The following is a 25,726-nucleotide window of genomic DNA, read 5'->3' as shown; positions in this document are numbered from 1 at the left end:
AGACACTGATGAAAGAAATTAAAGATGATACAAATAGATGGAGAGATATACCATGTTCTTGGATTGGAAGAATCAACATTGTGAAAATGACTCTACTACCCAAAGCAATCTACAGATTCAATGCAATCCCTATCAAACTACCACTGGCATTTTTCACAGAACTAGAACAAAAAAATTCACAATTTTTATGGAAACACAAAAGACCCCGAATAGCCAAAGCAATCTTGAGAAAGAAAAACGGAGCTGGAGGAATCAGGCTCCCTGACTTCAGACTATACTACAAAGCTACAGTTATCAAGACGGTATGGTACTGGCACAAAAACAGAAATATAGATCAACAGAACAGGATAGAGAGCCCAGAGATAAACCCACGCACATATGGTCACTTTATCTTTGATAAAGGAGGCAAGAATATACAGTGGAGAAAAGACAGCCTCTTCAGTAAGTGGTGCTGGGAAAACTGGACAGCTACATGTAAAAGAATGAAATTAGAACACTCCCTAACACCATACACAAAAATAAACTCAAAATGGATTAAAGACCTAAATGTAAGGCCAGAAACTATCAAACTCTTAGAGGAAAAAATAGGCAGAACATTCTATGACATAAATCACAGCAAGATTCTTTTTGACCCACCTCCTAGAGAAATGGAAATAAAAACAAAAATAAACAAATGGGACCTAATGAAATTTAAAAGCTTTTGCACAGCAAAGGAACCCATAAACAAGAAAGAAGACAACCCTCAGAATGAGAGAAAATATTTGCAAACAAAGCACCTGACAAAGGATTAATCTCCAAAACATACAAGCAACTCATGCAGCTCAATATCGAGAAAACAAACAACCCAGTCCAAAAATGGGCAGAAGACCTAAATAGACATTTCTCCAAAGAAGATATACAGATTGCCAACAAACACATGAAAGAATGCTCAACATCATTAATCATTAGGGAAATGGAAATCAAGACTACGATAAGATATCATCTCACACCGGTCAGAATGGCCATCATCAAAAAATCTACAAACAATAAATGCTGGAGAGGGTGTGGAGAAAAGGGAACCCTCTTGCACTGTTGGTAGGAATGTAAATTGATACAGCCACTATGGAGAACAGTATGGAGGTTCCTTGAAAAACTACAAATAGGGCTTCCCTGGTGGTGCAGTGGTTGAGAGTCCACCTGCCGATGCAGGGGACACAGGTTCGTGCCCCAGTCTGGGAAGATCCCACATGCCGCGGAGCGGCTGGGCCCGTGAGCCATGGCCGCTGAGGCTGCGTGTCCAGAACCTGTGCTCCACAACGGGAGAGGCTACAACAGTGAGAGGCCCGCGTACCGCAAAAAAAAAACAAACAACAACAACAAAAAACTACAAATAGAACTACCATACGACCCAGCAATCCCACTACTGGGCATATACCCTGAAGAAACCATAATTCAAAAAGAGGCATGTACCAAAATGTTCATTGCAGCTCTATTTACAATCGCCAGGACATGGAAACAACCTAAGTGTCCATCAGCAGATGAATGGATAAAGAAGATGTGGCACATTATACAATGGAATATTACTCAGTCATAAAAAGGAACGAAACTGAGTTATTTGTAGTGAGGTGGATGGACCTAGTGACTATCATACAGAGTGAAGTACGTCAGAAAGAGAAAAACAAATACCGTATTCTAACACATATATATGGAATCTAAAAAAAAGAAAAAGACATGAATGGCCAGAAGAACTTAGGGGCAAGACGGGAATAAAGAGGCAGACCTACTAGAGAATGGACTTGAGGATACGGGGAGGGGGAAGGGTAAGCTGGGACAAAGTGAGAGAGTGGCATGGACATATATACACTACCAAACGTAAAATAGATAGCTAGTGGGAAGCAGCCACATAGCAGCGGGAGATCAGCTCGGTGCTTTGTGACCACCTAGAGGGGTGGGATAGGGAGGGTGGTATAGGGAGGGTGGGAGGGAGGGAGATGCAAGAGGGAAGAGATATGGGAACATATGTATATGTATAACTGATTCACTTTGTTATAAAGCAGAAACTAACACACCATTGTAAAGCAATTATACTCTAATAAAGATATTAAGAAAAAATGAAAAAAAAAAGTATTAGTGTAGCCAAATGGAATTAATTTTATATCTGCAGAAGTGGGGGCATGGAAATGGGTGGGCCACTCAGTGAAGGGTAGGCTGGTAGCCTGTTTCAATCCATGAAGGTTAAACAGATGTGTTCATCTGTCAAAGTAAATGATGAGCTGCAATGTGTAAGCTACCTTCTCCTTCACTTCCGCCAGGTCAATGCTTGTTTGTAACTGAATATTTCTTAAGCAGTCTGTCTGTCACTTTATCCATAGCTGAGTGACTTCATAATAAAACATCCTATCAACATGCAAATTCACTATTTTATGGATTTTTACTATTACTCTCATTTATAGCTCCTAATAGTATTTACAGTAAATAAATGTTATCACCTTATACACAAAGAACCACTGAAATGTCATTATAAGGTGACCCCATGGAATGGTTATATATCGACTTTACTGATTTTTTTTAACCCAGGTTTGGGCCCATAAAGTAACAGTACATTTGCACAACATTTTCTGACTTGACTTTAAGCTTATATATCCTCATTCCCTAGGAAAAGATTATGTGGGGTTCTAGTCTGTACCTAGGGCATTGTCTTGATATAGAGAAAGCATGAAGGCAGTCGCTCACAGGTTTGACAGGATCAGGTCCAGAAATAGGGGCCTGGGTTCTAACAACAGGATTTGCTCTGGGGTGCCTCTGGTTCTCCCCTGTCCCTTCCCAAGGAGCTCACTTTCTCTCTCCGTTTGATCTGGTCAGCAGTCCCTCTTCCTTTCTTCAGTGTCCCCCTCCCCCTTCCCTGACCTCTCAGGAGGTGGGGCTCAGGCACACACTCTCTGTACGCTGTGGCTCCTGCACCTGTCACATTATTCTAGAGTTATTTATTCTTCACACCCCACCAGGCCACCAGTTTTTCTAGGGCTACAATGGTGTCTTTTAAAAAAATGTTTCTCTGGGCTTCCCTGGTGGCGCAGTGGTTGAGAGTCTGCCTGCCGATGCAGGGGACACGGGTTCGTGCCCCGGTCAGGGAAGATCCCACATGCCGCGGCGTGGGCTCACTGAGCCTGTGCTCTGCAATGGGAGAGGCCACAACAGTGAGAGGCCCATGTACTGAAAAAAAAAAAAAAAAAAAAAGTTTCTCCTATGAAATAGATCATACCTTCAAAAGTATATTTATCACCTGTATGTACATTTTAAAGAACAAAAAAATGAATTGTTTTTGAACTCCCCAATCCCTTCACCTCCTGTACCCCTAGAGGTAACAGTCCTTGAATTGGTTATTCACAAGGTATGGGTTATTCACAAGTATTGATTTTGAACTTTAAAAAAATGGGCTTTATATATGCATTCTCACGGAGCTTGCTCCTGACCTAGGTATTTCACCCAAGACAATGTTCATCCATATTGTTACAAAGTAGCTATTGCTCATTTATTTTCACATCTTGGTAGAATTTCATTGTGTGTATTCTCCACAGCTTATGTTTTCTACTTTGATTGACACTTTGGTCATGTCTGGTGTTATGCCATCACAAACAATGCTGATGTGAATACTCTTGAATGCACATCCTGGACCTCGTGTTTCTCTTAGAGATATATCTAGGAATGGGATTCACCCTTTCTAGATAATGCCAAATTATTTGCCGAAAGCAATGAACCCAATCTACACTCCAACCAGCAGTGCCCCAAATTTCCCACTGTTTCAGTCTGCTCACACTTGCTATGGTCAGACTTTTAAACGTTGCCAATCTGATGGGTATAAAATGAAATGTCATGATGTTTTTAAGGAAGACTTCTTTTTCATTCCCCAGTTCCTAGCACCTAACAGAGGATTATGCAAGTTAGTGGAAGCTCACAGATCTTTTATTTGGCGAATGAACAGCAATAATGCAATGTGACAAGTACAATTATAGAGAAGGATGATAAGAATATATTTGTAAATTAACCATGTGTCCCTTTGGTCTTCCAATTTAGTTGCACAACGGAATCGCCTGGGTATCCTTTTATTTTATCATTGGCATTTCATTATGAAAAAACTTCAAACATACAGTAAGTTTGGGAGGATTTTACAGTGAAAGCGTGCACCTAGATCCTACCATTAGCATTTTACTATACTTGCTCTAGGGGGATTCTTTTGAAAAATGTCTTGCTCCAAGGCTGGGATTCTGATTCTATAGCTCTGAAATGGAAGAAAAGAATCTATCTTTGTTTCTTTGTTTTTGTTTTTGTTTTTAAACTCCCCAGGTGATTTTGAGGAGCAGCCTGCCTTGGAAACCACAGCCTGAAGGAACTTGCTGCAATAAATGAAAAAGACAGATTTATAATTAGCCCAACAGTGTTCATCCTTTGTGGTGGGGAAAAAGTTCTGCTGGTTGCCTAAAGCCATTTTCTCAGCTCACCAGCATTCCTAGGAAATGTGTCACCCAGCATCAGTTTTGCAAAGGTGTGGACAGGTTCTTGGGAGGTGGCAGGCCAGGTCCTCTCAGCACTAGAAGCCAAGAAGGATCTGGCTCCAGTCCATCTTGACTCTTCCCTCTGAATATCACAGGCAGAGAGAGGAACTCGCCTTCAGATGCAAGCCAGCTCCTGTCAACATTTGGGTGCTGTTATGGGCTGAAATGTATCCCCCCAAATTCATATGTTGAAGCCCCAGTATCTCAAGAATATAACCATATTTCGAGATAAGGTCTTTAAAGAGGTAATTAAGTTCAAATGAGGTCATATGATGGGTTCCAACTCAATAAGACCAGTGTCCTTACAAGAAGAGGAAATCTGGACACAGACACAGAGTGAAGACCATGTGAAGACCTGGAAGGTGGCCATCTGCAAGCTAAGGAGAGAGGCACCAGTAGAAACCAACCCTGAGAACACCTTGATCTTGGACTTCTAGCCTCCAGGACTGTTAGAAAGTTAATTTCTGTTGTTTAAGCCACGCTGTTTGTGCAACATTGTTATGGTAACCCTGGCAAACTAATACAGGTGTGGAGGGGAAGGCACCAAGCCTAGAGTTGGGCAACAGGACAGGCAGACCCAGACTCCCGCCCCCCCAGCTCCCCACAGAGCAGGCCTCCATCCACAACTGGTCAGAGTTGCCGGAGAAGGCGCCACTGCCCAGTGCCTTCCCCATGGGGGTTGCAAGGAAACAGAAACACACATCCTCTCCAGGCCCTTGTTCCTCAGAGGGTACGTTTCACAAGCCCAAGGAGTGCTGCTGTCTATATACATGAGGGGTCCTCAGAGCCATCAGCAAGCCCACCTGCAGCTGAGCGCAACGTCATGACAGGCTCAGGGAGCCTTCAACCTCCCCCTCACACCTCAAACCTTCCCCCACAATCTCACCCGCACGGAGCCTCGCCTTCACACAGCCTCTTTCACTCACAGAGTGGAAATGAAATTTGGCTCACTGTTCCAAATTTTGAATCATGTAGCTCAAATACATAAAGTTTGGTTCTGCACATTTTCCCACCAGTCTTAAGACACGTGATGAATTCTGAGAAGCAACAACTTTAATTGTGTAAAACAGCACTTTTTGTCAGACAGAGGCTATTTTTTTCAGAGACAGCCAACTTTAATATTTTCATATTTAAATAAAAATATAAATTATACAAGTATATATGAATATATATATTTTCCAAGGACATAGCTTTGTTTTGTATCCCTGTGGCGATAGTGCCATTACCATTACATGCAAAATTGGAATTGTAAGCATTGCCATTTTTTTAAATGGAAGTATAGTTGATTTACGATAATGTGTTTGTTTCAGGTGTACAGCATAGTGATTCAGTTTTTTTTTTTTCAGATTATGTTCCATTGTAGGTTACTACAAGATATTGAACATAATTCCCTGTGCTATATAGTAAATCCTTGTTGCTTATCTATTTTGTGTAAAGTAGTTTGTATCTGTTAATCCCATACTCCTAATTTCTCCCACCCTTTCCCCTTTGGCAACCATAAATTTGTTTTCTATGTCTGTGAGTCTGTTTCTGTTTTGTATATAGAATTCATTTGTATTTTTTTTTAGATTCTACAGATAAGTGATATCATATGGTATTTATCTTTCTGTCTGACTTACTTGACTAATTATAATATTCTCTAGGTCCAACCATGTTGCTGCAAATGGCAATATTTCATTTTTTTAAATGGCTGTTTTTTATATATATATATATATACATATACACATATATACACATTATACATATATAATTATATATATGTGTATATATATGTGTGTGTGTGTGTGTGTGTGTGTGTGTGTGTATATATATATCTATCTCACATCTTCTTAAGCCAATCGTCTGTTGATGGGCACTTGGGTGGTTTCCATGTCTTGGTTATTTTAAATAGTCCTGCTATGAACATTGGGGTGCATGTCTCTTTTTGAATTAGAGTTTTTGTCTTTTCCAGATATATGCCCAGGAGTGGGATTGCTGGATCATGTGGTAGCTCTATTTTTAGTTTTTTAAGGAACCTCCATACTGTGCTCCATAGTAGCTGCAAAAATTTACATTCCCACCAACAGTGTAGGAGGGTTCTCTTTTCTCCATACCCTCTCCAGCATTTATTTGTAGACTTTTTGATATGGCTATTCTGAGTGGTGTGAGGTGATACTTCATTGTAGTTTTGATTTGCATTTCTCTAATAATTAGCGATGTTGAGAATCTTTTCATGTGCCTGTTGGCCATCTGTATGTTGTCTCTGGAAAAATATCTATTTAGGGCTTCTGCCCATTTTTTGATTGAGCTGTTTGTTTTTTCAATATTGAGTTGTATAAGCTGTTTGTGTATTTTGGATATAAACCCCTGTTGGTTGCATTGTTTGTAAATATTTTCTCCCATTCTGTAGGTTGTCTTTTCATTTTGTTGATAGTTTACTTTCCTGTGCAAAAAGCTTTTAAGTTTGATTAGTTTCCATTTGTTTATGTTTACTTTTATTTCCTTTGCCTTGGAAGACTGATACTGCTATGATTTATATCAGAGAATGTCTGCCTATGTTCTCTTTTGGAGTTTTATGATGTCATGTCTTATATTTAGATCTTTAAACCATTTTGAGTTTATTTTTGTATATGATGTGAGGCAGTCGATCTAATTTCATTGATTTGCAAGTAGCTGTTCAGCTTTCCCAGCACCACTTGTTGAAGAGACTCTTTTCTCCATTTTGTATTCTTGTGTCTTTTGTTATAGATTAATTGACATAGGTCCGTGGGTTTATATCCGGGCTTTCTATTCTGTTACGTTGATCTATATGTCTGTTTTTGTGCCAATACCATGCTGCTTTGATTATTGTAGCTTTATAGTATGGTCTGAAGTCTGGAAGGATTATATCTCCAGCTTTGTTCTTTTTCCAGACAGAGGCTATTTTTTATATTTACCACGTTTAATATCTTTTTCAGTCCTCTTAGATATAATTTGAAACTTTTGATTATTTTTCTGACCTGCTTGATTGCAATAAGCTATTTCTCCTGGCCCTGTTCTGCTACTATCACCATCACCATCATCACCAGCCAGCCTGGGCACACCTGCCTCCCACAGTTTAAAAATCTCCTTTGGCATTTCATTTCATACCACATTCTTCATTTGCAAGGGTGCCCCTGCAGGTCTCCATAAAGGGAATCCTCTCATCAGAGGGAGTCCTATGTGGACATCTGTTACAAGAGTAAGCAACTTGGATCAGTTTCATTTTTTGAGGTAGGGGGTTTCACAGGTATCTTTCTCCCTGCTTCTTCCTCTCCTGAGATTATTGTCCTATCTTTGAATACTATAACTCCTCCATGTGCCTCCCTACTTGGTAATTTTGTCCCTTAAAGACTTTGGTTTATTACATTCCACATCTCACTCCACCTCCTTTGTTTCCAAGCTGCCTGTGCAGGTTTTTCTGTTCTTCAATCCTGTTTTACTTCTTGCTGTTGTTTACACAGTTCTGTTTCAGTGTTGCAGGTAGCACTGTAATTCAGTTGTTCATTCAGTCTCCTAATTCCAACCAACCACCTTCAAATACTTCTTACCCTTCTGTCCTCAAAGCCCCAATTCTACAAGTTGGTTTGGCTTGGGGTATCTTCCTCACAGGAATGGGGGAGGGTAGTCATTTTAGAATGGAAATCCCTACATTGGGCAAAATTGCTTTTTATGAAAGCTTCATCTGTTTGATCCAGTATTAAAGAATGGCCACACCTAGGGTGACTGACTGAGTATGAGAGTGGCATTCATCCTGAGATGGAGAGTTTCTCAAATGTGGACAAATGTTTCTTCTGAACCCTCAGTTATTCATTTGAAGCCCTCCAGCTGCTGGAGGCTGCTCTTAGGGAGGGGATGAGTAAAAGTGCCTAGGCACCCACTTTTACTGGACAGGGAAGAGGGGAGCATAGAATGAAACATGTACATGCATGCATGTGCCTTTGTGTGTGTGTGTGCGTGTGCGTGAGACAAGGGTAACAGCTGTATCTCAAGTAGCAGCAGATATTCAGAAACAAACAGAGTCAGGGATGATCTTGTTCATCAACAGAGTTGATCATGCCCATGTGGTCTGTTTTCAGACCTGTTTCGAAAGGTCCCTCCACTGTCCCTTCCTCAGATGCCCCACATGTCTCCATTGGGTCCTGCCTTAATGCCCTGAAATCTCCAACTTGGGAATTATCCCTCTGGGCATGGCTGTAAAAGTCCAAGTTAACTTGCAAAAGTATTGTCTAGTAGCCCCTTAAGCCACTAACAAACATCTTGACGCAAATTGGCTTATCAGATTGGGCAGGATACAACTGAGCTCTGCTGCCTGGAAGCCTTGACTGTCATTGACACCTCCATGCCAAGAGGATTATGACTGGGCCACACTGGAGCTGGCTTTGCAGGAAGGGGAAGCACAAGCAACTTTAGAATGGTGGACACAGCTGTTTGATGAGAAAGAGCCCACCCACCCTGGCAGAGGGTCTCAGAGAAATGCCAGAAGGTAACAACGTATGGGGTTCTGGGCCCTGGAGAACACATGTCTCAGAATTGATGATTTAACGTTTCTAACATCTAGGAACAGAGGGAAGAGAGGGCATGGCACTGAGATAGTTTTCAAAGCCTGATTTCAGAGGAAGGAAAGGAAGGACAAGCTGCTATTGAGCGAGAGCTCTTCAAGTGTGTTCCCGTCCTTCCTGAGCTTTTAGGTTCCTACACCAAAGGTTTTATCTCCCTGATTCACTAAACCACCACTGTCCAACTCCAGTAATTCACACCCAAACCAAGCTCATCTTTGCTCCCAATTATAAAGCATTTGACTGAAATATGACATTAATACTTTCAGTCTTAACTAATGGAGACCACAAAATCTGGGCAGCTCTGTAACCTTCCTGTTCTGTACTATAAAGGGGGCAATTTGACAGGAAGCTCATGCAGCTTCAGGGCCCCGTATCGCACAATCCCCCTTCCACGTCCCCGTAGTTGATTTTGTTTGTAATTTTGACTTCCTAAAGAAGCCCCCCCCCCAAAAAAAAAAAAACTGCATATGCCTGAGACCCCACCAAACCTTGGCCACACTCAGGGAGCACATAGCCAAGTGTGCTTGCATGAGGGTCTTCTTTTTAATTGGGAAAAGCAAACTCCACAAATTCTGCTGGAATTTCCCCACAAAACTAGCTTACCAAACAACTTTATATTATGGGCCATTTAAATGTCCTTTGCTAGGCTGTTTCTTCTTTTTTCTTATCCCTCTTTCTCTGTCATATTCTAGGCCACTCTATTTGGAGATGTACTTATACCTTCCTCTTCCTTGCCCCACCCAAGTTTATAACAGGATATGAACAGAGTCCTTTGATATGACACCAAAATGTAGTGTTTCAGAGGGAAATATTGGTGAGTCTGGTTTTCCAGTTATTATTACTCTTAGGATCCATGCTCAACTAATATCCATTTGAGACCATTTTATACTAAAGTCAATTGGTATGAAACGGCTTTCTGGACCAGCGTAATTCATAGGGCTGCCCAGCATTCCAACGTTTAATTACTTAATGTGTTTCAAACACAAACACCCTGTAAACTCACATGACACTGTTAAAGAACGGTATGTCGTCTTTGGGATAAGGAGATGAATTGTGACTCAGGTTTTGTTTTGCTTTATTTTGTTTTAATAACCACGGGTACACACACACCTAATCACACTGTCAGCCCAGAATGAGGTGAGGAAAGTCTGGCTTTTCTTGAAGATCTGCTGGGCAACTCTCGGTAGTTTCAGTAAATTATCTTACCCCTTCCCAGTGTATCTGTAATTCATCGTTATTCAAAACGGGGTCCATTTAAAATAGTACCTTTTAGTTGTCTTGTGTGTGAAACAGTCTACCCTGCAAGTTTGAGTAGATAAAATGGTAAACATTGTAGCAAGGTCTCTCCTGAATAGGACTTTCCATTTAGGGTAAGAGCCTGAGAGCCACAGCACTTCCGTCTAGCCCAATCACCCAAGCTGGCCTCATTTGGGAAGGCAGCGTGGGTGGGAGTGTTTGGGTGGCATACCCCAAAAACCACAGTAATTGTAAGGGAAAAGAGCAAATATCAATTAGCGATTCTTCAGCCAGCTACCAATCTTGGTTTCCAAGGGACTCCACCAAAGTCTCTTCAGAAGAATCAGCTTCCCAGGGACCTCCGACAGAAGCTGCACGAATCCACATACATCTTAGTACATTGAACATTTCCCCCCACCCCTCCCCGGGAGTCTCTTGTTATCTGCCCGGCTCCCCTGGCTCTCTGCCTCCCTGTCAGCCTGTGGGCCTGTCAACCAGAATGCTCCCAGCTTCTCGGGGCTTCCGTGGGAATGCGAGCAAGAAAGGGCTTTGAGAACTGCGGACAGGAAGGTGGTGTTCCTCTGCAGCGCTCTGGGCACCCCACACTTCCCGAAGTGCTGGGGATGCTGAAATGAGCTTCCCTGCTCCCCCAGCACCCCCCACCCGGGGGTTCGGACAAGTGACTAAATGTCAGCAAATAACGTGTGTAGGGTGGGGGAGCACTAGATGGGGAAGGCGAGGTGGCGAGCGGAGACCCCCCGCCCGGCGGCCCCCCGCAGACAGGGCCGCGGGGGGCGGGGAGGGGCGGCCGTGGCTCGCAGGAGCTCGCTCGGCGGGGCGCCTCCCAGGAAGGAGGGGAGGGGAGCGCCTGTTTACCCAGGAGGGCTGTGCTGATAGCACGTTCCTCGAGTTTACTTTGCTTTCCTTGAGTTTATTGTAAAGGGGTAAAGTTTTCGGATCTGTCACGTGACCCTGACAGGTCCTGCCTATGGCGCGGCAGACCACCCACGCCGAGGGCCATGGAACTGCTTAATAGAAACAGGCTTGTAATTGTGAGTCCGCGCTGCACTCCGCCGAAAGCCTCCGGCGGCCCAGCGCGCCGGGGTTTTTACACTTTCCGTTCCTTTTGTAAAGACGGAGGAGGAGGAGGAGAAGACGAAGACGAAGAAAAAGACGACGACAGGGAAGACAAAGAGATCCGCGGCGACAAGGCTAGGGGGAGACCAGGGAAGACGGGGAGAAGACGGAGGAGCGGAGGACCAGGAAAGGGGGGCACGGGGGAAAAAAGGAATTGATGTGAAATCCAAGCGCAGCGTCCGCGCCATCGGCACCCGCGCTCCGGGCAGGGCTTGACGGCCGGCTATGGTGAGTGCAGCCGTCTTGGCCGCCGCCGCCACCTCGCCCTCGCGCGGCGTGCGCCCCGGGGACGCGGGATTGCGGGGCCGAGGCGCCCCGCGCGGCGGCCGGAGGGCCGGGCGGGCCGGGCGGGCGGGCGGCGCGCCGGGGCCGCGGGGCTGGGTGGGCTGCGCCGGCGGGGCGCGGGGGCGCTGGCCCGCGTCTCCCAGCTCGCTCGCTCTCTCGCACGCTCCGGGCCCCCGCCCCCCGAGGCCGGCCCAGCGGGGCGGGGAGGGGGCTGGCTGCGGGGCCCGGCCGGGGAACGGCTCCGAGGGGAATTCTCACGGAGGGGGTCGCCTGGGATCCCATTTTCACGCTTGAAAGGGTCGCCACCTTGGCTTCCGCTCATCAGCCTGGTGGTGGCTACTGACTGCCAGCGGAGGCAGAGCTGGGGATGGAGGGCTGGTGCGGAGAGTGACAGCGCCGGGGGGAGGGTGCGGGCCGAGAGCGCGCGCGCACCCGGCCGAGTTCTCTCGTCTCCCGGGAGCTCGGGGAGGTCTGCCCGAGGGGCTGGGCACATGCTCTCGCACCCACACCCGGTGCTCTCGGCACCCGGGCCGGGACGCTGAATGAGTGGGACGCCCAGGGCTAGGAGAGAAGCACCTTATCAAAACCCGGAGCGCAAACATCCTCCTCCTGGCCGCAGTTGGTGGGAACAAGAGCCAAAGGGGCTTTCCTGAGTTCAGGAAGGGGCCACGGGTAGGAGCGCTATGTGTTGACCCTTGCACCCACGGAATCGGGCATTCTGGTGCCTGCCAACCATTAAAGAGGTGGGCGGCTAGCCCAATGCTGAGAGGGCTGAGTGTGGCCTGAGGGGAGCCCTGAGGTGGGCCAGACTGATCCAAACCGATTTAGACCCGGTGCCAACGCTGGGACCACAGGACTTCCAGAGACTGTACCTTGGGCGGTGACATATACTATGTCTCTAGGTATTTAAGTTCATGTTAAAAATTACCCCTACTTGGTGGGGGAGCAATAAGTTTTCAGATCTCAATTTCCATCACTTAAGAACCACCATATGGATTGATGTCTACGGAAGACACCTAGAGACCTCTATTTTCCTAGACATGGGAGAGAAGACCATCTTCCTCCCTTTCTATTCTTCCTCCCTAGGGAGGAAAAATATAAAAGAACCAGAGGTAAATCATAAAGGCCCACCGTGGGTGGCTCTAAGTATTTAATAATTAGATAACTGAGGTCTTGAACTACTACAATAATCCTTTTTCAGCATTCTGTGTGTTCGATTTTTTTTTTTTTTTTTTTTTTTTTGGCTCTAGTAGTTCAACATGCAATTAAATTGCCTCCACAAAGAAAGACAATGCTTTTTGGTACTACCTTTTGTCACTGTCACCTAGTATTTCTGGGTGGTACCTCAGGATGAATTATTGCCTCAGGTGCATTGTGTATCCATGTTGCAAAATAAGGGCTTTCAATTGTGAGTTTGTGTGTGTTCCAGTTGTCACCCAGCTTCCTTCCACAAGGCTATAAAACACCTTTGAGTCCAAGATCTTTTTCTATTAAAATGTTGAATCGAGGTAGACACCAATGGGCCCATTCTGAATTTGGGGTATTAGCTTCATTTCAAACTCACTGAGAAGTGTATCTGATTCCTGCTTATAATCTTGTCATAATGTAACAAGCTATCGGAATAGGAGTTAGCACCATTTGGAATTATTTGGTGAAAAAAAAAAAGGCTTTTTTTTTACAAATTATCTTCAACTTTCTACAGATAGAAAAACTAATGAGGCAAATCAATAGGTATTGAATGGATTAAAATATCTGTCTTCCCTATTTTATCCTCCTCTCTCTCACACACATACACACACACACACACACACACACACACACACACACACACACACACACACCTTTTATTTTCTCCCGCCTCTGCCACAGTGTATAAAGCCCTATTGAGACGTGTAGGCGTGATGTGTAAACCGGATTAGCAGTATGAAAGAAAGACACACAATAAGCTGGAATTGTTTTACTTCCCTTTCATTTCTCATGCCTATATCTCTAATAAATTTGTTGCTCCAGCAGTGGGTCAAAGGGATCATGTTGCTCAGCTTCTTTTTCATGTAAGACCCGATGGCAGAGATCACGGAAGTGAATGGCGTGCCTTCTGCCAAATGCAGAGCTTGATGTGGATATATTAGATGGGGAGACAGAGACGAGGAAAGAGATGCAGGGAAAAATGTTCAAAGTCTAGGTCTTTCCAGAAATACATCCCTATTGCTTAAAGTAATGTGGCTAAGAAGATATACAGACAAGGGAGGAAATCAATAGAAGGGTCAATGCTGTTCTCTTTCAAGTTCATTGTAGACTGAACGTTTTCTCTGCAGTTGGTGACATTCCCAGCAAAAGAATACCAATAGCTTTGGCACTGCATAAAGTCTAATTCCCTTTTTCAAACTAGTATGTGAACCTGGAGTGATAAATGGGGAGATTTCTGGGACCTTCTCAGGACATCTTCCCTCTACCACCCCCTCCCCCCACCAAGCTCACTGTAAGCTCAAAAAATGCCAGTGCTCCCGGGTTTGTGCTGTAGACCCCTCATTTACTCTTTTGTAGAATTGGGAGCAGCTTCCCATTAAAGGAGATCAGGGGTAATTAGCAGCATTATTTTGACAAGTTGGCTAGAGCTGTTCCCTTTCCTCCAGTTCTGGGGAGGGGGGATAGGGGAGGAAACAGAAGATGGAAGGGAGAAGGGGAGGGGAGTCATGCTTAAGGGGGTTACATTCTGTGACTGCTGAATCGTTTTTTTCCCTCCCCCTTTTAGACTCATTTTCTACCATCACCTTTAAGCAAATACAAAAGCTGCCAATGAGAAAATAATAAGGCATTCTTAGGGAGCCAGGAAATGGCTTGAATTGAGTCAACTCTTATCCAAGGTACCTGCTTTGAACTGCTCAGGCTCTGGGCCATCACTCATATCCTGTACCCTGGGCTCTCCATCCATAAATAGAATATTACATCAAATCCCCAATTTCTCTCCCCATCATAGCCTCTCAACAGGAATACCTGTGGCACTTAATGTAATGTTTGCAGTTCTTTGCATTTGTGGAAAAGAGTATTAAACTCCGTAGACAAAATTATAACATGGCCCAAGGGTCAAATTACTAGATATATTTACTCCTTCATTCATTTGTACTCTGCAAATATTAGCTAAATTACATTACATTTTAAAGACCCAATTAGTTGGATCTGGGAAACCAGTGAAAAGTCAAGTCCTATCGTGGTTTTTCATTACTCCACCAAGTGCAGCTCCCACAATTGCTTATCACTGGAATGTCCAAACACAAAGGGCAGATGTTTTATTTCAGTGTCATCATTTGGATAATCAGATGTCATTTCTGAGATGTGTGTGGCGTGGCCACGGCTGTTTGACTATTGGAGCAGAGAAGAGAGAAGATATGAGGGAATCATATTTTAAGAGTTCAAGGAATGTGTTTTGAAACTACACATTCCAATGAAGTCTTGGGTCATGATGGGGAGACCAAAATGACAATTAATGCGTTGAGATGGACTTTACTTGGAAAGGGACAATGGGATACTCAAGAAAGAGGGCCAGCAACTCCTGCTGGTTGAAAAGGCATCAAGCTTCTCTCTTGTTGGGTAACTCTCACGGGGGAGCCATGCTGCAGAAAGACCATTAAAGGGACTTTTCCCAGCAGACACCTTCACAGCCCTGGCCCCTCCTGTCAGCCTCATCTCAGGTCTGGAGAATACTAGTTGAAGTTAACAAACCCGGTGTGGCGCAGCGGTCCCCTGCACAGGGCATGCATATTAAAGCCGACAATGCTTACAAATGTAAATAAGGGCAGATTGATTAGGAACAACATTATCACTGGGAATGTCGAACTCACATGCATCAGCAATGAGGCAAATTGGGGGCAGGCTCAGCCCTGACCACCCAAGTCGAGCAGGCTTTTACACTGGCTCCTCTTCCCTTTCTTAAAACGTTACAGAAACAAGGCCAATTAGATCCTCAAAGTAATTCATCTCTGTGTATGAAAAAAGCAGACCACAGGGGAAGCGGCGGGTGGGGGTGGGGAGATTAAGATAGCGCTTGTTAGAGCCCAGGCTGGGGATTGCGTCCTGGAACCGATGGGTAGAATTTACAGGCCGAGAGCATTGTCTGAAATGCTGAAAAGTTAACCTATCAAACAGCGGGTGAGGGAGCTCAGGGAGCTGAAAACCCCTGAGATCAATGTTCAAAACGTTTAGGAATTAAGTCAAACCCAGGGAAATGAGCCCGAGTGGAAGAGGCTTTGCCATTGAAATGGTGCACATGTAGCAGCGCCAAAACAAGAGGATATGCAGCTGCGTGCGGAGAGTAATAGGGAACCATTATGTGTAAATAGCCTATAAGTTCATTTTAGAATTCCATAATCTAAGTAGCTATACTAAAATTGCTATGAATAAAAGATTGGGTGGAAAAACTAATATTTTGGTGTAAAACGTTGTAAAGAATTTTGTACAGACACAGCACCCTGCCTATAGCTACATGGTTACCTTTGCTGTACAGCACGCCTCAAATATAAAAAGACTGACGTGTCTTTTTAGGGATTCCACCCCCAATCTTTAAAAATTAATTTCCAGCGGCAAAGCACAAAATGGTTTGACTTGAAACGTCTGTAGAACCTTTCAGTGAGAAAAACTAGAATAATAAATCACGTTTCCTGATTTATACTATTTACCAAACATAATGAAGACCAGGATATTGCTCAAAGATTAAGCTTGCTCTGTGTCGAGCCCAATATTCCTGCGATATTATTCATTAACCTACTGTCATTTTAAATGCACGCTGCTTGTCTTCCCTTCTGCATTTTCGCAGCCCTTCCCAGAGCCGCGCACAAAATCACGTGCTCCTTCGTAGTTTGAGTTTTGAATTTCCGCGCTGGCCGGGTACTCCGGTCCTCCTCCTGATCTCGTGAACACCCCCAGACACTTCTATTCTCTTTGTCTCTTTATTCTGCAGGACACCCTACCCTGCCCAGAGTACTGCACCCGTTTTGCCGGTTTGGGATTCAGAGGGCAGGGCCTCCCAGTGAAACCAGGAAGGAGAAAAAGCTAGAGGGAAGGTGGCGAGGCTGGTAGGGAGGAGAGAGATGGGGGAGAAAAGGGGTGAAAGAGGAAGGAGAAAGGAAAGGGGAGACTGAAAGAAGGAGGCAGGGGTAAGCCGCCGAAGAGAAAGTAAGGCGGCGGGGAGGGCTGGCCGACAGACCCCCTGCGGGAGCCGCGTGGGTCGCCCGGGTGGCCGGCGCGCCCGGCTGCAGTCCCTTTCGGTAGAGGGCAGCTAAATGGTAAGGGACCCGAGCGCTCAGCGATTGGCCGGCCGCGGGGAGGCCGCGCAGGCATTGGGTAACGTAAGGGGGCCGACCGCCTTCAGGAATGTACTACGGCGCGTCCGGCACGTCCGTCCGCGCCGGCGGGGAGTGCGCCTCGCCTGGGCTGCCAGGAGCCAGCGCTGGAGTCTTAGAGCCCGCCTGGCGCTAGCCAAGCGCAAAGACTTCCCTACCTGCTTGACCAGGGTTGCGCGGGCGTGGGGAGTCCGGAGCTCCGGCGCGCGCGCAAGCGGGCGCACTCGGACACGCGCGCGCGTTAATAGGCCTCCGTGCCCTAGAGCGCGCGCCGGCCGGGCCCTGGGTCACGTGGTCGCATGGGCTCCGCCTTCTCCCCCGCTCCTCCCCCTTTCCCTCCATCTGGGTTTCTTTCTTTCCTCTCCTTTCTTTCTTTTTTTTCAATGAACACACACCGTGTGCATCTTAAAGCCATACTGCCCCATTTCACGGCTTCAGTCAGCTACTTGCTGCCGAGAGTCCCTCTGCAGTTCAACCCAATTTTTAAAAAAGAAAAAAAGGAAAAAAATACTAAAACGAGACAGAATCGAGGGTTTGTGGATCTGGTCCCCATCTCAGGGAGGAACTTAACTTGCAAAAGAAAAATACTCTCAAAAAAAATTTTTTTTACGTAAAAGTCAGAGCTGTGTATACAGTTTAATTTGTCTCTGGCCCCAGGATCCACCTCAGAGTCGCGTGTTTTCTTCTCCAGGGGAAGCGAATCCCCGGCATGTCTCGGTGACACTGGCTGCAGTGTCCGGACAAGTCCTAGCAATCAGCGCACAATTTGTTTCAAATGAATCCAGCATCAAAGCCTTTATTCTCCTTTATGTCACGCTACTATTAAATATAACACGATGCGTACCAGTTTGGGGAGGGAACGTTTAAAACAGACTTTAAATAAATAGGGACTTGTGGTTAATTAAAAGGGGGGGTCCAAATGAATCCAAAATAAAACTTTTCTCTTTCTAGAGAAAACATTTCTGTTTCTCCGGGTTGTTAAAAGGATTCTGTTGTTTCTCCTTTACCTATGTCGCATTAAAGATTCAAATAAAAACTCTGCCTCCACGAGACTACTTCGGTGTCTGGATTCCACGTTTATAAAACACTGACTCCTTCAAACCAGGGCTGTGCTGCCGAGGGGTTTTGAGAGGGAAAGGGGCGGGGCGGGGGGGAGCGAACTTTAAGAAAGGTGGCTTTTCCCAATGTCCCTACTTTCCTCTTTAACTTTCCATTTTGTTTATCTTAATGCGAGTCGTTGTTCCCTGCAAGAGCCTAAGTCTTCTCTTTGGTTATAAAAGAAAAGAGAGAAGGGAAAAAAAAAAATCTGGCACACACTGGCGCACTATCCACCACCCTGTCATTATTGGTGCAGGCCTGGGAATTCAAGCCGGACCTCCCAGTATTTGCTGCAGCTTGAGGCCAAGGTGCCTCTGAAAGGGTTTTCTTTGAGGAATTTCTGAAATTGTTTAAGCGCTTAAAAAAATTACATTTTCCCCCGTGTCTATCGCGAGGCAAATGCTCGTGGGTGTCTGTGTGTGCGCGCGCGCAAAAAGCATCTTACAAAAAGAAGACACTGTTGAAAAGAAAAGGAATAAGAAAGAAAGGGAGGGGGAGCATTCCTTAATGGAAGTATTGCATGCGAGAAGGTTGGCGCTCTCGGAGGCTCCCCCCGAAGCCGGGGATGCACACACTGGGGTTGCCTACCTGGGTGGTCTCTCTACTTTGGTGAGCTGTTGCTAAGCAGCTAATAATAGTCATGTTTGCTGAGTAATTTCTGCCCTCCGCGAGCCAATCATGTTGCAGAAACCCAAGCCATCTGACAGCCCCGGGGGCGGGAGCTCCAGCCTTTTTCTCTTTCGCTCTCTCTCTCCCCCTCCACCCCCTCCCCTCCTCCTCCTCTTTCTCCAAATGGAGAGAGTTCTTTTTTTTCTTCTTCCATCTCATCTATTGAATCAAGGAGCTGCTGCGGCCGCTGCCCGCTGCACACACACAGAGCGGAGTCCCCAGGTCCCGGGAGCGAGAGAGGCGCGCTGCACTGGGGCAGAATGGTCCAGCGGGACAGCGAGGAGCACAAGAAAGCAGAGTCCGGGACCAAGCAGCTACCGAGAACCCAGCAGCCAGAGCCCAAGCAGCCCGAGCAGTCCGAGCAGCAGCTTCAGGAGCCGCCACCGCCAGCAGCAGCTGCCGCAGGAGCAGCGGCGGCGGCGGCGGCTGCCCCGGCCCGGCAGCGCTGAGACCCACCGGGCGCCCACGGACCCCGCGGCGGCGGCTCTGCGCTTACCTTCCGCGGCCGCTCGGGCGACCCGTGAGACGCCGAGAGAGTCAGCGAGGCCGGCGGGAGCGGCGGGGATTTGCTGGCGCTTTCTGCAGTGAAGGGGTCGCGGCGCGGGGCGGGGGACGGGTAGGGGGAGTTGGGGACAGCGAGGAGCGCCGCGCGAGCGCCCGAAGGACAGGCTGGCTCCACGCGCCGGCTCTCGCTCTCCGGAGAACTGGATGTGGGCAGCGGCAGCCGCAGAGACCTCGGGACCCCCGCGCAATGTGGCAATGGAAGGCGCAGGGTCTGACTCCCCGGCAGCGGCCGCGGCCGCAGCGGCAGCAGCGCCCGCAGTGTGAGCAGCAGCAGCGGCGGCAGCAGCAGCAGCAGCAGCAGCAGGTCTGTCAACCGGAGCCCCAGCCCGAACAGCCGGCGGCCAGCAGCGTCCTCGCAAGCCGAGCGCCCAGGCGAGCCAGGAGCCCGCAGCGGCGGCAGGAGCGCGCCGGGCCGCCCGGGAAGCCTTGGTTCCCGCGGCGGCGGCGGCGGCGGCGGCGGCAACATGGCCTCGGCTGGTAACGCTGCCGAGCCCCAGGACCGCGGCGGCGGCGGCAGCTGCAGCGGGACCCCGGGCCGGCCGGCCGGTGGCGGGAGGCGCAGAAGGACCGGGGGGCTGCGCCGCAACGCCGCGCCGGACTGGGACTATCTGCACCGGCCCAGCTACTGCGACGCCGCCTTCGCTCTGGAGCAGATTTCCAAGGTGCATTTCAGACTCTCTCCTCTCCTCCCACTCTCTCTTCCCTCCTCTTCCTCTTTGGGATCGTCCCCGCCACACACACACACACACACACACACACACACACATACACACACCCCTTTCCAGGAAAAAAAACCAGACAAGTGGGGATTGAAAAATTCAAACCCTCCCTCCGGTCCTGGGAGGAAAGGGCTGTCTGAAGTCCGCAGGGGGTGGGGGGTGGAGGGTGTGTGTGTGTGTGTGTGTGTGTGTGTGTGTGCACGCGCCCTCCCCGGCGTGCCTTTTCCGGAGCACTGGAAAGAGGTCCACAGTGGACCACCTCCAGGGCCGCCGCAGCGCGGCACTGCCCTGTGCCCCCTGCTCCTGAGCCCCCTACTCCCGCGCCCCTGCCCCTATTTGCAGCCTAAACCCCTGTAATACTGCCACATTTCTTAACCTCTTGGAGGGGGAGGCGGAGTGGAGCGAGGCGGGGGGGGAGGGAGCCGAAATAAAGGTGGTTTCCTTTTTTGGCAGCCGGTTTTGCTTTTGTTGAGCATGAAATCTCTGCTCCCTTAAAAATTATCCTCGCAAGAGAGTATCTCCCCTCTTCTTTTCCAGTTTTTGAGCCACTTCTTCTCAGAGCCTGTGGGGAAAGGGAAAGTTGTAAACAAATTGCCACCTTAAATCCGCGGTGCAGGTCTGCCGAGCGGCCGGGTTCATTGTGTTTACGAGGTTCGCTGAAATGTGTGGAATCCGGGGAAGGCGAGCACCCAGACAGGGGCCGGCCGGGGCCGCGGCCAGCGCCGGGGAAACGCCACCGCCGGGAGCAGCCAGCGCCCAGCCAGGACCCCCGCCTGCGTCGGCCCAGGCTCTTCCCCTGTGCATTCTGCTGCTTTTCACGTTTAACCAGAAGGGAAGGGAGAGGAGGGAAAGATCCATGTGGCTGCCCTCTTCCGATCACAAATATTGTCGTAAGTTGCAGATGGCTGCCCCACTTCCTAATTCAGCTCACACGGCGTCTCCCAACGCTATGGAAATACGTCGCGAGTGAGCTCCGGCGCCCACGCTCACCACGTGTATCCCAATTTACTACCACGTCGGGCGGGGGATCAGGATGCGGGAGCCCGCCAAACATTGTTCCCAAAGTGCTCTCGTCCCCCAGCCTCTGTCCTCGCCGGAGCACCCCGAGAAGGGTGAAGGCTGGGGCAGGACTTGCAGGGAAGGGCGCCGTGGTTTGCTGGTTCTTAAACATTGGGCTCCATCGCGGGGTTTACGCAGACCCTCCCTTCCCAGGTTGGTGTGAATATTGCCTGTGTTGAATGGTGTCTCTCCTCTTTGCCTCGGCTTCCCCTTGTTCTTGCAGCCCCTCCTCCCAGACCTCCAAGTCACACTCGGGGATGCTACGAAGGCCGCGCGTGGGAGCGCCCCTGCTGTGACCAAGGTGCAGCTGCCACGCTGCAACCTGACTTTGATTTAAGACCAGGCCCCCCCACGCCGCTCGTGTTTCCTTGGGCCGACCTGGGGTCCAGCCCGAAGGGCACCCCTCACGGCTGTCGCGGGATGCCGGGCGGGTGCGCGGAAGCTGGCGTGGGCGCGCGGGCCGCGACTCCCCGGCGCTCACTCCTCCTTTCTGCTTCATCCTCAGGGGAAAGCTACTGGCCGGAAAGCGCCGCTGTGGCTGAGAGCGAAGTTTCAGAGACTCCTATTTAAACTGGGTTGTTACATTCAAAAAAACTGCGGCAAGTTCTTGGTTGTAGGCCTCCTCATATTTGGGGCCTTCGCTGTGGGATTAAAGGCAGCTAATCTCGAGACCAACGTGGAGGAGCTGTGGGTGGAAGGTAAGAGATCCAGCGCCCGCCGCAGCGCCCTCTCGTCCCCCACCCCGGGCCCCCTGCCCTTCCTTCCAATTGATGAAGATATTTGCCAGCATACACCTAGATCCTTTCTGTGAAGAGCGAAAACCCCCTGCCCGCAACAGGGGGAATTGTTTATTGTTTGGGCGCCTGGCCGGGAGCCAGGCCCGCCCGACAAAGGCCGCGCTGTAATCTACTCGGGGCGCTGCGCTTTGCGAGGTGTTGTGGGAGAGAGTGGCGAGGGCGGGCCGGCGGGGGCGCGGGGGCCCCTCCGCGGGACAGACCACTCCGCAAGGCCGGGGGGCCCCCAGGTCCCGCCGCCACCGCCGCTCGCTTCCGCCGCGCGCCGAGACGCGGCCAGAGGAAGGCCTCTCGACTCCGGGCTGTACTCCTCGGTTTCCTTCCCTCCCCCACCCCCACCCACCGCGTCCAAAGAGAAAGGAGGGCGGGGGGGGGGCAGAGAGAGGCCACCCCTCCGGCTGGAGGGAGTGTGCGCGCCCCCGGCGGCCGCGACCGCCGTGCGGAGGGCGGGGGGCGGGCACAGCGCGGGCCTGCGGAGGCGGCGGCGTGTGTGGTCCTGTTTTTGGACAGCTTTCAACTCTTGGGGAAAAAAACATTTGTCTCAAGGTACAAAAAAAGGGGGGGGTGGGGGGAAAGGAGTTGGAAAAAAAGCAGTAAAGCACAGACTAGAACGCTTGTTTGCAAAGTAGATTAATGTTTCCTCGCGGGTGGGGGCTTTTAAAATGGAATTATGCTGGGGGAAGGCTGCGTTTTAGAGGCTGAAAGAATAAATGTGTTTTAAGAAAGGGGGTTTGGAGGGAGGGGCCGCAGGAGCTCTCCTAGGGGTTATGCCAGTCTTTTATCCACATTCCTCAATTTGGGGGTTCTTGAACCCTTTTTTTAAGTGGTTGTAAATTTAAAATAGATCACACCTCCCACCCCTGACACCCCAGACGGAAACATTTTACTTTTTTTTTTTTTTTTTTGTAACTCTTGATTCAGGGGTTTTGTTTTGGGAAAGGTTGTTTTTATTTTCTGTTCGTTGTTTTTTTATTCTTTTTGGAAAGTAACAGAGTTGTTGTTTGGAAACATTTTAACCCCTAAACACTGCTTAGGGAATCTCTTACAGTGAGCTGGGAGGGAAGGATTGCCGTAATTATGTAGATATTTCACACCAGAATATCTGAGGCATTCCTAGTGAAAGCTATCTAAGACAGAATTTGGAAGCCTAAGAGTTGCATGCATAATTGATCCCTCTCAATGCTGCTGGAGAACTAACCTTGGAGAATATTTTGTTAATCTTGCCTTGTTTGTGAAGATTCAGCTTTCAGTGTTTTGCAAGAATATGGTGGTGTCTTCCGTTGAGTAGTGACAAAATAATAGTCCAAATAATTAAGACCAGAAAACATTCTTGCCTTGAGAAGCTTGGTAATTAATACAAGTGTTCTTTGGATTGAATCCATGGGGTAATTTACCTCAACTCAGCACCTCATTGTCATTGATAGATAACGAAGGGTTTTAATAAGCACCTGTGATGTCCTAGCTGCAAATTTACTGAGCATCTATAATGGCCCTAGCACTGTCCAGGCACTGTAAGTGACACTAAAGATGTGAGGCACTCCAAGCGCACAAATTCATGCACTTCAAACTACTAGAGTTGAATGTCAGACTTGCACTAAATTTGAGCTCACAATTGCAGTAAGCCATGAAAGTTAAATGGAAAAAGGAAGAAGCTTCCATGGAAGTGGTGAGGCAAATTGGAGCGACCTACAGAGTGGAGGAGGGAGGGAGTTGTAGGCAAGAGCTCAGGAAGGGGGTCAAGCAAAGGCCCAAGCTTGAGTGGACAGCCGGCAGTGGGAGATCCCCAGTGTGGCAGGGATAGGGTGCAGTGGCTCCATTGGGCCCTGGGCAGCAGGTTGGGCCCTGGACCGCAGGACTGCAGTTTGGAAACGATGTGATTGGCTAGACTGTGGGGAGCTACCACAGGTTCTAAGACAGAGCAGGTGATGAGCAAAGGGGGCTCCCAGCTCTCTCCAAATGTTCACTTTCTGCTACTTGGGCCAGCAGATTTGTTGGGTGTCGTGATGATGACAAAAGACTGTATCTTGTTGTTTTGAGCAAGACTTTTCAGTAGATTGTTAATAAGTTTAAAGAGAACGAATGTAAAAAAAAGAGAGAGAGCTAATGTAACTTATTTATGTAACATTTTATAAATATTTCTAGAATTAACTATGTTTTTGCATTACACAACTCATGTCAAGTCCCGGGAGGAGAAACCTGCTTATTAGCTTTCTCACTTGGGCTGTAGCTTAGTGACAGAGTGTTGGGGAGTGACACACCTGAGATAAGACTCATTTTGCCTACTTTGGGCCTCTGAGCTATTTTCCTTCCCGTTCTGTTTTGCCAGTTTCAGTGTGGCACACTGGTTCTTTGGCCAAGTATTATTTACTCAATACTATCACTTGTTGAGCAGCTACCCTTACCATTTATTATATATTATGACATGCCTTACCACTCAGTAAAGTAGCTATCTATTATTATCTTTATTTTTATAACGTGATAACTTATGTAACATTTTTAACTTGTAAGTGAATTATTGTCCCATTTTACAAATGAGAAACTATGGATCCTCTATGTCTCCATGTCCACTTTGCCTACTAGTGACTTAAGTAAACCTGGCCTCCTGTTGCCCTGACCTTGATTTCTCATTCATTCATTCATTCATTGCATGCTAGGTTCTTCCCCTGTAGAAGAAGCGACAGTTTCATAAATGCAAGTGAACCCAACCAGGGAGGCCACCATACCATTTTATAATTTTAATTTAAATTCAGAGTAGAGGTAACAATGAGGAAGTCTTGTTCCTGACGTAGTGAGCTTAGCGTTCTTGTTAACAGCAAGTAGCGGAAGCATTTAGTTTTCAGAGTAAGAATGCTCTGCTATCCTAGACTTTAGTAGAGTAGAATGAGAAGCAATGTGGAATTTAGGTTCATTGTGTACTTTAATGTCAGATAAATTCTTCATCGCTATCAGCAAAGAAGTCTGTTAGATGGTCTTTTCTTAATAGAGACTGCAGATGTTCTGGACATAAACACGTGTGGTTGCTACACTAAATAAACCAAATGCATAGAGGTTGGATATTTCCTTAGTTAAAAAGCAACAGAAGAAAGGAAAGCATAAGAGATTTTAAGGGGAGAGAATGCTGAGGGACAGTTTGGAAAATGTTATTTCTCCTGTGGGTAAAAACTTGACATACATATACACAAACACAAAGGCAACTGTGTACATCTATACCCAGATACATTCAGAGGACTTCCACCCACCGGACACACAGACAAGTGGCAGGATGGCAGGGGCACCTTCCAGGACAGCCCTGAGGGAGGGTGACTGAGTCAGGACCAGGGCTGGAGAGGTGAGGGTGGTGGGGCATTCCAGGCCAAAGGAACAGCCTCGGCAAAGGCACAGAGGACAGGGGTGTGGCCTCTGGGAGAACTCCCAGTGCTTGCCTTTGATTGGGGCATCAGGTTTGATGTGGAAAGCCTTGAGGCTTGGAAGGTCCAGATGCATAGCAGGAAGGTCTCTGATGTGTGCAGGGTGTTTGGCTGAGGGGGCTGCCAGCTCTTCCTTTTAGCCATTCTTTGCCTGCCTCAAGATTTACACTGGTGTATTTGGCCTCCAGCTCCCTCCCTGGTACCAGAGTGCTTCTCATCCTTTCGGGCATAGAAGGGAAATGCCTTCTTTTTAACCTTGCCCATTTCTCTGTTGGCTTTTCATTTTTGCTTAGCACTTTTATGCTTCTGTCTCACTGAATATCTACCCCCC

General features: G+C 47.8%; 1 protein-coding gene across 2 annotated transcripts in view; it reads left to right on the top strand.

The window, feature by feature from the left end:
• The first annotated feature begins 19,865 nt into the window (after positions 1–19,865).
• Positions 19,866–25,726, top strand: part of PTCH1 (patched 1) — a 55,700-nt gene continuing 49,839 nt past the window's right edge. Inside the window, exons 1-2 of one of the 2 annotated variants that reach the window (XM_082842406.1) lie at positions 19,866–20,078; positions 21,700–21,892. In XM_082842406.1, coding sequence (XP_082698532.1) covers positions 19,881–20,078; positions 21,700–21,892 — 391 coding nt within the window. In that variant the 5' untranslated portion in view covers positions 19,866–19,880. Of the gene's footprint in view, positions 20,079–20,761; positions 21,026–21,699; positions 21,893–25,726 lie in introns of those variants that run through there. The other variant, XM_082842405.1, reaches the window with a different exon arrangement.

The sequence above is a fragment of the Leucopleurus acutus genome (assembly GCF_964270905.1).
Source record: "Leucopleurus acutus genome assembly, chromosome: 7".
NCBI lineage: Eukaryota > Metazoa > Chordata > Mammalia > Artiodactyla > Delphinidae > Leucopleurus > Leucopleurus acutus.
The sequence above is the reverse complement of the archived record's forward strand: the minus strand, read 5'-3'. Positions and strand labels throughout refer to the sequence as shown.